The following is a 13,607-nucleotide window of genomic DNA, read 5'->3' as shown; positions in this document are numbered from 1 at the left end:
CGCGGCCGGGCAGGCCTCGGGAAGAGCCCGCTCCGCCCCGCCCGCCGTGCGTTCCGCCGAGGCGGCGCGTCCCGGTCGGTACTGGGTGCTGTGCTCAGAGCGGTCTCCACGGAGGGCCCGCGGCTGTTTTCTCTTCTTGAGGCACCTTGGAGGGTTCCTGGATGCTGAGCTGTCGGTGTTGCCCGGACAGGTGTTCCTGGTGTTCAGCCGCGGTCTGTGGTCTGTTGCCACAGCCGTGTCTCTGCTGTAGCTGCACTCGATGCTTATGCGTACGCCATCGTCCTCTTTGCTCTGGGTCACCTCAGGTTGGCAGTGGTTTTCTTAAAAGTGCACAAATCTGGGAGCCGTGCATCTGCTGAAATCCCGTGGTGTAAAGCAAGAGAATTACTTCATTTGCCTTACTGGCTCTATTTCTTCTAATTCACTTCAAACTGCAGGTCACCTCTGCTCTTTGGCAATGGATTGTCACTGCTGACCTATGCTCAGCTTTGGATGCCCTCCAGCCCCAGTGGCATTTTGTGCAAAATTAGTTGCAGCCTTTGTTTCCATTCATGTCTGAGTACTTTCTTCCCCAACTACAGAACCTTGCACTTACCCACATTAAACTTTCTCCTGTTTTTTTTTTCCTCTCACTCACATCTCATCTTTCTTGTATTTTGCACTGTGATACAGCAAGTTTGAAGGTGCTCCCAAATAGGAGCTGCAGGTTTACTAGGGCACTCTTTTTGCATTCAAATCCTTGATGAAATGTAGGGTGGAAGTCTAAATGGTATGTGATCCAAATTCAGCAGTGTCAGTAACCCGTGTTGTATTTATAGTTGATCCTGGCAAAAGTATTAGGACATATACAGTGAATGTTGTAGGCCTGACCACATGCTACAAAGCTATTTTTTTAATCAATATTGAGAAGTCAGGAATGTGGGATAGGGATGATTTGCAAAGACAAACTTCTCTGCCATATATTAATGGCTTTCTTATGTTAGAACAAACAAGCCAAGCTTTCTGAGCCTTCTTGAAAGCTTCCTCCCAGATCCCCCCCCAATCATCATAGCCCTTTTCCCGTTATTTCTTGTGGGTTAAATTGATCTGTTCTGAAAAGTTAAACATAACATTTTACACAGTTTGTGATCAGGCCTCACCAGTATTTTAATATAGTGGCTTTAGTACCTGTTGAGCAGTAAGACAATACATGGTTTCCCTGGCTAGTGCTTTACTGCTAATTACTATTTTCTGTCACACACCTTCCCCCTGCCTCCAGGTTGTTTTCTCCTCTTTGTTTTCCTTCTCAGGCTGTAGTTATTACTCTGACAGTTCTCAAGAAGAAATGGAGCTGGGGAAATGAACATGTGGAAGAGTTTGAGTATTAGGTTTCATCAGAGTGCCTCTTCCCAAGCACAGCTTAATGAATGTCTCCTCAGAGATCGTTTGTGAGTCTAAGATCGCAGACTGTGTTGGCACCTTTCCACCACACAGAAAAAGAAGGCAGGCAAGACTGGAGACAGTGCTGTCCTTCTTTTCCTTCAGAAGACTGAAGTTAGGTGTGTTAGGTGGGGAATCACACCTGATCCTCGTAACCACACCAACCACAAACACAATTGCTGCCTCCTGCTCACCTTTAAAGCCATTAAATCATCCATCCCAGCTAAAGGAATAGGCTTAGTACTTAAATGAAGAGTAAGCAAGGTGTTCTTTCTTGCAACAGTTGATTTTAAGAAGTAATCACTGGTAACTGGAAAAAAATTATTTACCCAAGTCAGGAGACTGTTTCTCTGAATTTCCCTGCTTTTCTCTATGTGTTTTTCACTGAGGCAGCTGCAGCAGATTTATATGTTATGAAGTCAAATTATTAAGAGCCTTTGTGGCTGGAAACATTCTCTTTACTTAAAACTCAGTGAAATTGGCTGGAAAATATTTTCTGGAAGCCATAAATACCTCTCAGTGTCTGATATCAGTATTCAGAGCATGAAGTCAGGACAAGGGCGTAAGAACACTTTAAAGAAAGGGAAGGGAAAAAGGAAGGGAGAGCAGCAGTGGAATGGCTCTTTTTTTTCTGAAGCTGGGAGTTTGGGCTTGTAAAGCTGAGCCAGAGATCTTTAAGTGTTTCTTTGATAGAGGAGAGATGTGTCAGAGAATCTCTCTGCCTGCCACCACAGAGGTTTAAAACAAGTACCTGCTGGAATGATTGTCACTTTCACACACCCTGGGAGAAAAAACAACAAAAAAATCTTCATCTGACCACATTCCTTCTCACTTGGGATTGAGTTGAGAGTGTGCATAATACCACAAACAACTAAAACCTTTGAGAGGAAACTTTTCTTTATCTAATTCTGCCTGGGATGAATGTCAGTAAAAAGAAAAACAAAGTTGTAGATATAGAGGGAGAAGAGCACTTCAGTTCATTTTAAGGTTTTATCATTAGCATGTAAATCATAGGCTCAGTTTAATTATTGATCTCTACAATAATGTTAAAATATGTTCTTTATAAAGAGTTAAAACTCGTATATACCTTATCTGGGTCAATGTAAGTCTCACGGAGTTGCAGGGTGAATGCTTGCATCTTTCACACTTACGCAAAAGCAAGAAAGTAACAATTATAGTGTAGGGTTTAGCATGTATTTCCTTGGCAAGCAGCTGCAATGGCCTAAAATATTGCTATTCCTGTCTTGGAGGTTACTGCCCACACAGCCATGGGAAGTCTCTTGTGCTGCTTCAGTGCTGACCACTTCCAATAGCAATTCAGGCTGAAATAGTAGCTACTAACAGTTGAGAAGGATGGTAACATTTTCTACTAAGTGTATTAACATGTGACTCTGGGACTCCCACAGTATTTAAGGTTTTATGGGTGTTAAATTGTAGAGTTGCTTTATCTTCCACTATAATGAGCTTTTAAATAAGTAAGAGTTCCTGAAAGCATTTTTGTATGGGTTTTATCATCCTGCCAGTGGGGTGCACATTAGTTGCAGGAATTGGTGATGGTGATTGTTTTACAATCCTTAAGCTTGAATAGTTTTTTAAAAAAATATCTTTGCATACATGTGTACAGGTTTTTACTAGCCCCTAAGAAACCTCTGCCACAATTTCATTCTGAGAGGATGCCAATTTAAATTGTTGTTTTGATAATTCACAGGGTCAATGATTTGAAGACTGGTAATCTGATAGGAACTGACAAATATGGAAACAAATACTATGAAGACAAAAGAAACTTCTTTGGTATGTGTGCTAATGTGAACACCTCCCAGCCAACTGTGCAGCTTTCACATAGCTTGTGTGCTTTCTGCTAGTGAAATACAACTTGTTGCCTGCCTGACTTCCCTGCACTTGACTTGTGTGAGTCTTAAACAAGGAACTCACAGAAATGCTTTGACAGCTTCTGTTTCTCTGTAGCATCCCTCAATTCATTTGCAAACACAGTCAATCTGAAACAATAAATATGGGATAAATAAAAGCCAGTTAGATGGTTTCCATGTAGGTAAAGCTATATGATCATGTGATTTAGAGTTGAATTTGGTCCTTGACCTAAAGGCTGGTAGTTTAACAGGTGGGCAGAGAAGGAGAGCTACTTTTATAACTGCCTCACAGCTCTACTCACTTACATGATCACTTCAGGGCAAAGAGCACAGGTTAGCTTAAACTTCCTATTACCTTAAGTAATGGGATTTTAAATCAAGTTTGTAGAGTGCTTAAAAAGGCAGCACCTAAAGCAACACAGGTGACACATAAGCAATTGACATGCTGGTCAGGCCAAGCTGACTGCTGACTGTAGGGTAACCAGGGAATGCACTTGCTGGTTACCATTGCTTGGTAGTTTTGTATAGCTGAAATTTAGTTTACTCTTAGGTTATAAGATGTCAATGTCAAAGGCAATGTCCTTTGGGAAAAGACTCCTCATAACAGAGAAAAAAAATCCCCAAACCTGTTTCTCTGCCTAAAAAATGCGTAAGTCCCTATTTCCCATTACTTATACAATAGCCAGTATTTGCTTCTTTGTGAGAGTATTAGATTCAGTCATCCAAAACTACAGTAACAGTGGAAATACAGACAACTTGGGGAAAAAAAAGCTGTGCTGGCTTTAAAATAAGTGCCCATTGTGGTAGATACTATCACTCAAAACGTTTTTCATTGGTTTTCCTGAATTCTCTCCTTTATGTGAAAATAATTTACTTTTTTGAACTAATGTAATATTTCTGTTTGTTTACTTAAGGTCGACACAGATGGGTTGTATATACTGATGAAATGAATGGCAAAAATACCTTTTGGGAAGTTGATGGAAGCATGGTGCCCCCTGAATGGTAAATGATTTAGCTTAATAATGTGGACAGATTCTCATTGTAGTTGCTTTATATTTTCTTATCTTACAAAGCAGAATATTAAAAAAAAATAATTTCATGGATGTAGCTGTCTTGTCAGACTGGTCACTTCTAATGTTGAACTGCATTCATGTTTGTTGCTCACTGTCCTGGCAGAGGCACTCATTGCTTTTTGGATTGAGAAAAGCATTTTGCCAGCCAGATTGAGCAGGTCAAGATGGTCTTCTAATTTTCTTTATTACTTGTGATTCTCTGTTAATGGCTTGGCAAAGCCTTGGGCACCAGAAGTAAAAAATTTGTTATTTTCATCATAAGCAAGAAACTAAGAAACATATGGCAATGGTGGAACAGCATTCCTTAACCCACAGCCACTAACAGCATAATTGTTTCAGTTTATATACATTGATGTGGTTGTAAACATTAAAGTGCCAGGATGCTCCATATGTTGACTGCTCCTTGACTATAATTTTTATTGAGGTTTTATTTTCTGTTCGTGCACTTCAGTAATAATTCCGTACAGCCTTGAGTTCCAGAAGGTCTCTGGCCACGCAGCTGTTGATCCTTTTTTTGTTTTCCTAGAAAACTCAGACCACATAAAGTAACAGTGTATCCTAGTAAAAACAATCTCTGTGCAATTCTTCAGGGACAGGAATAGCACTTCAGCCCCAAAGCAGCAAAAGGTGATACGAAGAGAGAAGTGTTTGAGAAGACTGAGCAAACACTGACATTTATTACTCCTGTGACAAATGCTCTGTGCCAAGGCTGGGACCGATTATAAAATCTCCTAAACTGTGGCTCTCACAGGAACATTTGAAGAATGCGTGGGTCGACTCTCTAGGCAGTCAATTTTATTTCAAGCTCTCCCAGCCTTATAGTATGTTTAATGTGGTTAATGCTTTTTCCTGTCTTATTTGGTAAGAACTGAATGGCGTTGTTTTTGGAAGTGACATTAGAATCTCCAACACCAGGATGTTCATGCCTTGCTCTCTGCATAACTGTTGTTTGGTTCTGGTTGTTATCCAGTATTAGACTGTGCTGGCTTTTAAGATTTTCTTTATTTTGAGGCATAGGTTTTGTTTCGTTTTGTTTTTTCCTTTGCTTGGGTTTATGTGATGTTTGTTGCCATTTACAAACCTCAGTAAAGGGTTTCTTCCTGAGAATCAAAGTGAAGTTTCAAGAGTTAAGTAGCTTGTTTAGTTCACAGAAATTAATGAGGTAGAAAAACTTCCTATCAATGTGGGAAAAATTCCTTTAAAAGAAGCAGTAAAGATTTCATTATTTTCAAGACTGGTGAGTGTAATGAGGCACAAAATGGTAAACAGTCTTGTGTTCGAAGGTATTTTTGTCAGGAAACTTAGTTGTGCAGTACCATTCAGGCTTGTGGATTTGGATTTTTTGGGGGGTGGGGGAAAATAAAGTGGGGGTGGTGTTTCTTGCTGATAAATGTGTATGTCCCATGGTAACATATGTTCATTCTTATATAGGAATCCTAGCTTTGTGACACATTTACATCACTGCTGTGTATTTCCATACAGCTTAGAGACATCTCTAAAAATACAAGTATTTTGACTGGGAATAAATGCTGTCTTTTAAGACTTTTTAAAAAATTTTATGTGGTGCTATAGTGCCTTACATTTTTAACATGGTATAGACTTCTGAATTGAAACTGGCAATATATTGTACAAGCCACTGTCAGTGTAACACTAGAGTTGTGCAACTGCACAGGTAATGAGTGGTTATTTTGGACCCAGAAATTTGTTGGAAATAAATTAAACTGTGTGAAATTACTTGTATTAACAAAGAGAGTAATTAATGCACAGTATAACAGTATGATACATGTTTGTCATCCTTGGGTCAACTGGGAAGTATTTAAAGTACCGCTGTTAGAGGTGAGCATGATCTGAATGCTTTTTCTAAACACTGATTTTTTACTCTGGGATTCAGTTAATTTAGCTCAGCTCAGTGAAATTTTGTGGGTATGTTGTTGTATCCTCTCCTTGCAGTGTGCCTTCAGGATTGTGGAATATGAATGCTTGTTCAAGTACAATTAAGTGAAGCTCATGCATGATGAACTGGGAAAAAGCATTTTGGTATGTTGAAAAGTTCTGAAAACAACTGGGGAAAAAAATGCTGCCCTTTACCTTCTCTCAGATACTAGAGAAAAAGAAAAAACAGAAAGAAAAAACATCTTATATGTAATAACGTATTGTGATACTGTTTTAGGAGCTACTGAGTATTTTCAGTATTCTGAAATAATTGCTGTAATGTCTTTTGACAAAGGATGTACTGAAATTGTGCAGTATGAAAGAAATCAAAGTGTTGTTTTGACATATGTCTACTCTTCAGGGAATCGAGACTGTTGCTTTTTAAAAATGTTTCCACACCAGAATATGTAGGCTTGTAGTTTATACTGATTTAGTTGTTATTTAACTTCTTTTTCACTCTGGGTTTTCTTTTTTTGTCTCCAAAATCCAGATGTTGATATCTACTTTGTTGGAGACGAGTTAATTAGATTTTTAAAAATTTCTTCCATACTTGCCTTGGGAATGAAGAATATTAATCTTCTTTTAATGCTTTACAAGATATTTGGCACAATTTTTTCCCTACACAAAGTCATCTTTTTCACTTTTAGACAGTGAGAGAAACCAAATACTTGTTTTGTCTCTTACTAGTCAGAGTATGCTGTTTGCAGGAACTCAGTGCTTCCATTTTTGAACACACTGATCGGGTGTGCTCTGTGAACATACAAACAATAGAAGTTAAATCCGTTTATAGCAATGCCTGTGTGGACTCTGTTTAGTGCTTTCATTGATGTCTCCATTGCAGCATCACTCTAATCCTTGGCCTGTGTGTTTAAGCTATTTGTTTCGTGTATTTCTGGTTCAATGTACTTCGGTTTGCATTTTGGCCAAATACTTTAAAAAAACAAATTGACAGCTCGTGTAAGTGTACACACTAGTTAAAAATAAATTGCTCTTTCAGTGTCATCCTGTGGGGAAAGAAGAACTGTAGTTTGAGAATAGTTTTTTCCTTTTGTAGGGACGCTTCATTTTGCCAGCACTGTCCTGTGTATTTGTAGTGTCTATCCTGTGCTTTGAGGTTTATTTCCTTCTGGTGCAAATCTGCCATCTTTGGAAGGAGCTCCAGGAGTGTTTATTTCATATAGTGAAGTATTGCAAATTTACCGTCAGTTTAATAGTCTGCATCCTCTTTAGTTGATCTGACAGGGAGGAATGTAGCACCTCAGACTTTAAGTGCCAACACACTAGAAAATGTAAGGAAACTTGCAATTCTCCTGTAAAAATGCTGCTTTTCAAGTCTGCCTTCAAGGAAAACAAAACAAAAAGATTGAATAGAAAAGGAAGGAGAGTGGGAAAATTTCCATCCTTTTAGTAGCTTCACAATAAATTTGTGGAGTTTTATAACTTGATTAAGTGCTAGTTTGGTGTTTTCAGTTAAATTGAATGCCATCTCATTGCTGTGGTGTAGTAGCTTGCATGAGAAATTCGTTATCTCCCATATGTAAACAAATAAACACATTTGGTGTCCCTTTTTCCTTCTCTGCCTTATGACCTGAACCCACATCTTCATTTCTCTTGTCTCACTGCATGGTTAACTTGTGGCAAAAAGTGGATGTTAACACGTTGGCAAACATCCTGAGCTGACGCAGGCTGTGCCTGAACCTTGCAGATGCACATATGGTAGTGGCTGCTGAGTTTGTGTAGCATCAGTTCTTGTTTGACAGCTTGTACATCATAGAATTGGCTCCGGTCCCTTGTAGCTTCAGTTTGCTTCTAAATATTTGTTAAAACTTGGGAAAAAATTCTTCATAGTCTTGAGAGCTTTTGAAGATACTTTGAGGTGTCTTTTATCCATTTACTCAAGAAAAAGTGCAAAGGCTTTGCTGGGCTCAGTCTGCTTTCTAGTGACTGCTCTCTAATTCAGCAAACTGTCTCAGCCTCTTCAGAGCTGCTTGCATCCTCCTGATATTTGTGTGCTCTGTGCAAGTTATCTGCTTCTTGTAGGTTTTCAGTCATTAATTGCTTTTGAATCCTGTTTTTCCACGCATGGATTTACAGGCCAAGTTTGTATAGAAATCTGGCCATCTGCAGGATGTCACATCTCTTTATTCATGCTGTTCAATCTAGTGCATGAAAAGCTTTTCTTGAGCATCTGGGGGTAGAGTCTGAGATATCAGAGCTTCAAAGGATTCTTTGAGGCAGGTGTCAAGGGGAAAGTCTTCCCAAAATAAAGTTATCAAGATTTTAAGTGGAAAGTGGGAGCTTTTGTTTGAGAGAACAGACTCTGCAAACCAAAATGCTTTTGTAAGTCACATGTTGTGCTTCTAAGGGGAATGTTTTGTGACCAGGTTAAGCCCTGAAACTCCTAAATATAATTCATAGTGGATTGATTTCTAAACAAACTTTTGAAATCTCTTCATGTATTTCAATACCTGTGACTGTACTGACATGTCTTGTCAGTGAGCAATTTTATTTCTAGTTTCCAGTGAGAAAATGTGATTCAAGGATTGGTTTTGCTGATCTGTTTAAATTTGAGCCTGGTTTCATGTTGATGTTACAGAAATCCAGAAAACCTTAAACCCAAAGATGTTTATTTCTCAAAAATGCTGTATTTTAAAAGGTTTTATGAATTTAGTCTTAAAAAGCTGCAAAACAATAGTTTAAATGACAGGTAAAGCTACTCTTAAATGATACTGTGAAACTTTTCTGCTGTTTCAAGGAATGAATGTATGACAAGTACACTTGTAATGACAGAGGTGCCAGACATCAAGCAGGCTTGGAATATAGTTGATTTTAGCTGAGCATTAATACAGGTCTAGTGCTGTGCTTGCTCCAGCCTGTCTTTCAGGGCCTTGGTAACTGGATTTCTGTCTGACAGTTTTTTGTTTGTCCTGGTGGTGTGTGTGACTTTTGGGGAGCATGAGGATGGTGAGGCGTGATCACAGGTGTGTAAATAGGGATTTGTGTGCAGGATTCTTATCCACTGTTACCAGAAGCATCACTAGGTGAATGTGTGTTGTAAGTTGCCTGTGTCATGGTTTAACCCCAACCAGGCACCAAGCCCCAGGCAGCCACTTGTTCACTCCCCCTCCAGTGGGACTGGGGAGAAAAGGGTAAAAGCCGGAAAACTCATGAGTTAAGGACAGTTTAATAGTGAAAACAGAAGCTGCACACAGGCAAAGCAAAACAAGAATTCAGTCACAGCTTCCCATGGGCAGGCAGGTGTTCGGCCATCTCCAGGGGAGCAGGGCCCCATCACATGTAACGGTGACTTGGGAAGACAATTACCACCACTCCAAACATCCCCTTCTTCCTCCTCCTTCCCCCTACATGATATACTGAGCATGATGCCATGTGGTATAGAATATTCCTTTGGTCACTTGGGGTCACCTGTCCTGGCTGTGTCTCCTCCCAGCTTCCCGTACACCCTTAGTCTCCTTGACAGCATGGCAGTACAAAAATCAGAAAAGGCCTTGGCCGTGTGTAATTGCTCAGCAATAACAAAAGCATCTCTGTGTTATCAACCCTGTGTTCAGTACAAATCCAAAACACAGCCCCATACTGAGGAAAATTAACTCAATCCCAGCCCAAAGCAGCACAGTCACAGAGAGTTAAATTCACTTTATTAATGTCCCTTGCACATTGCAGTAAGAGCCTTAATTTTTATTTTTATAAAGAAAATTAACTCTACCCTGGCCAAAACCAACATAATATGTTACAGTAAGCAGTTTTGAAAAACTGAGGTTCCTCTGGAGTGATACTCCAAAGCGTTTTGAAATGCAGTTCTAGAGTCAGTACTAGCAGAATGGACTGTTCTTTTGCCCTTTCTCTCATGCCACACACTCTGTGTTTCTGTGTTAGCAGTGGAGAGCTTGTTGGGTGTGAGCATAGGATCCCCCCTCTGTCAGGTTAGCTTTTTTGCAGCACTTCTGCCAACCTTGATGCAGGCTGTCATAGGACACGTGATACCTGAGGTGATGTGAAGCACAGTAGTGCACAGAATTCTTCTGACAGGTGTGAATCGGGCAAGAGAGTTCACCTAAGGTGAGAGCTTTGTGTGATGTGGCCAGGGCATTTCAGAGGCTGGTTTAAAACACCAGGTTTAAAACTGAGCAAGACCTGATTCTCTATCATCAGACCACATTGTGATTAGTAGTGCTATGGGGCCACCTTTTTCCAGACAGAAGTCATTTGCCACTTACCTTTTTTTAACATAAAAGCAGTGGGAAATGTACACTTTGAATGAGACCAGATTTACAAAGGAGACTGGAGAGAGGAAGAGCTGGATCGCCTTCACATTCACACTACATTGGTCACTTCATCTGAACATGTGTATAACTTCCAAAGTGGATAATTTTTCCCATAGGAAGCTGTTCTTTGCCTCTAAACACAGTTTTTTCCTCTTAGTTTTAAATGATCTTATGGTTCCGTCTGTATTCAAGCCAGTTTCCTGGCAGTCCTTAGTCCTACAATGTGTGGCTTCAGTTTGGGGGTTTTGTTTGGTTTTTTACTTCAAGAAAAAGAACTTCAGGCTGACACTTTTTTAAAATTGACATTTTTGTATTAAAGTTATAGCTAAAGTTGAGATTTTTTTTCTCTGTTTTTTAAAAATACATGTCAAGAAGCAGTTGGAAAAGATTACCAGCCTTCTCTAGAGCTCTTCATGTTTACGATATACCTATCAGTCTATTTCTCACCACTTCTGTAGTGGTTTTGTTTTGCTGTATAAATGAAGTGTGCTGGATTTGTTGCTAAGGGCTGAAAATGCAATTTTTAGGTTTTCTAATAGAACTAGAGAAGAGAACTTCATATTTTTAGGTCAAGTCTTTGCAAAAGCTGATTAGCAGAAGTCTCCTTAATTCTACTCAGTAAAAAAAACACATAAGCTTGCAAAAAATGTCATAACCTCACTTTTGTCGTAACTACACACAGTAGGAAGTACATGTAAACTGACAGGTGATTAAAATGTAATTCAGATTTCAAAGTTGCTTCAGGCACTGAAATAGGAATGGGATGGAATCAATTCAGTTGGTCTCTGCTGCAGTGTTTCAGTAAATTGTTAGAGAAAATGCTTTGCTTGATCATTAATGTTGCTTGCACCAAGAAAGATTGACATTTAGTTCATAGGTAAAGGCTAATCACTGTAATCACTTGATAATTACCCTGTTACTGATTGGTATTAATCATTGTGTTGTGCAGTCAGTAAATATTTATATGCTTGTTTTAGGTGTACTTACGTCATTAATCTGTATCCCAAATAGTAGCCTCATGTATGCTTTGAAAATGGTATTGAAATTGTTGTGCAGTGTAGTCTTCTGGTAATTAAAAACAAAACAAAGCTTCATAACCTAACAAAGAAAAAGCCCAGACAACAAAACCATACCTCGTGGTTTTGCCATTTGTAGTGCCTGCCTTGACCTGGCTGCTTGGTGAAGGCTGTACAAACAAGTGACAACATACTCTGCCCAAAACCTGAACGTACAAAGGAACAGGAATTTGAACTTAGGTATGCTTTGAACTGCTTGGAGGCAGAATTGTTGTTTATCAGTTAGGTTTGTGAAACTAATTAATATCCTGTTGTCTCATTGAAAGTCACACTGGATTAAAATTATTTTTCTCCCTTCTCAGAATAAATACTTAGTGTCTCTTCAGAGGAGGACCCTTGTGAGTCAGGAGATAGCCTTGTCATGTAATGTTCCTTAATATCAATATGTCTTTTTCCTCTTAAGGCATCGCTGGCTGCACTCAATGACAGATGACCCTCCAACTACTCATCCACCAGTCGCTCGTAAATTTATCTGGGAGAACCATAAATTCAATGTGAGTGGCACTCCTGAGCAGTATGTGCCTTACTCTACTACTCGCAAGAAGATACACGAGTGGATCCCACCTAAAACAGCCAGCAAGTAACAACAGCAACAACATGACTTGTCTCAGCTTGGGCTTTCAGTGTAAACTGTATTTTCACTGGTTTTGTTCAGAATAAAAGCCTCCTATAGCAGCTGTAGTTTAGTTTATTGAATTGGGGGCAGGGAAACAAGTGAGAAAATGTTGGGAAGAGGACAGAATACGTGACAAGTCTTGATCTCATCAAGATACTGTGCTTTTCTCATACTGTCAGTGTCCTGTCGTCACATAAGCAGCTCTCAAACTCTTTTTAGCGTAACAATTCCCGTGGTAGTTACTGCTCATGTTTGTGTCATTCAGCAGAATACAAATACACATTTGAAATACAGATTTCTCATCTCTAACATTATCCTTTTGCAGTCTCTGCATGGCAAATAATGCACTTTTCGTGTACTATTTTCTTTTAAATTTTCATAAGACAAGTTAGAATAGTACGACCAGTCAGGACTATAGTTTTCATTCATAAAGTGTTCATAAGTATATACATGAGTATGCAAAAAGCATTGCTGTATTCCAATATGGGATGATACATGATATAAAAATTGGAAGGCTACATTAATCAAATGACATCTCACCCATAAGGGAACTCAGCCATAAGAAGAGGGCCCTCTGTCACAAAAATCTCTTTTGCTGTGGAGGTTCATTACAAGATGTTCTCATAAGGGTTTGAGATGGGCTGTTTGTTCTCTTGTGGCAAGATTTTTAAAAGTCTTTGGAAGTTTGAGATTGCACAGGTTTTAGGAGGTGGTAAAATGTACCAGAACCTAGTCTCAAAAATGTGAAGCTGGCAAGTGCACTTTAGAAAGAGAGTTGGTTGGGGCTGTGGCTTTTTTCTGTATCTTGCTAATTAATTGTTGACTTTTATTCCAGTCTGCTTATGTGTTTTAGCAAAGCTGCCCTCTCCACAAGGCTTTCTGTACCTGATGACCTACTCTGTGGATAACTGGTGCGGGCTGTGCCCCCCCAGCCCCTCATTCACCCCAGCATCTCAGCTGGTTGGGGAAGAAAAGAGAAACTTCATGGGTTGAGAAAGATGGGAAGAGTGCTTGCCAGTTACCATCATGAGCAAAAGAGATTTTAATTTATTGCCAATTAAAATTGCATAGTGAGAAACAAAGTCAAAAACTGTAAAACACCACCTTCTCTCCCCACTTCTTCCCAGGTTCAACTTCACAGCTTCACTCCTGACTCCTCTACCTCCTCCTTGGGGAATGGTGGTCAGTCTGTAACAATTGTTGTGGGCTCTGCTGTTCCTGCTCCCTGATTCAGGCTGGGTCCTCTTCGTGGGCTGCAGTCCTTTTCAATAAACCCAGTATGGGTTTTCCACAGGCTGAGGTTCCTGCTGGGAAATGCCTGCCTGCTGGTGTGGATT

General features: G+C 39.7%; 1 protein-coding gene across 1 annotated transcript in view; it reads left to right on the top strand.

Moving 5' to 3' along the window:
* The window catches only part of NDUFA12 (NADH:ubiquinone oxidoreductase subunit A12), a 12,908-nt gene extending 579 nt beyond the window's left edge, over positions 1-12,329 (top strand). The window contains exons 2-4 of the mRNA XM_042025865.1: positions 3,128-3,210; positions 4,202-4,289; positions 12,058-12,329. Coding sequence (XP_041881799.1) covers positions 3,128-3,210; positions 4,202-4,289; positions 12,058-12,238 — 352 coding nt within the window. The 3' untranslated portion in view covers positions 12,239-12,329. The remainder of the gene's footprint in view (positions 1-3,127; positions 3,211-4,201; positions 4,290-12,057) is intronic.
* The last annotated feature ends 1,278 nt before the right edge of the window (positions 12,330-13,607 follow it).

Source organism: Corvus kubaryi, unplaced genomic scaffold, assembly GCF_017639235.1.
Source record: "Corvus kubaryi isolate FWS band 111438036 unplaced genomic scaffold, C.kubaryi_AGA036_p1.0 129, whole genome shotgun sequence".
In the NCBI taxonomy this organism is placed as follows: Eukaryota; Metazoa; Chordata; class Aves; order Passeriformes; family Corvidae; genus Corvus; species Corvus kubaryi.
The sequence above is the reverse complement of the archived record's forward strand: the minus strand, read 5'-3'. Positions and strand labels throughout refer to the sequence as shown.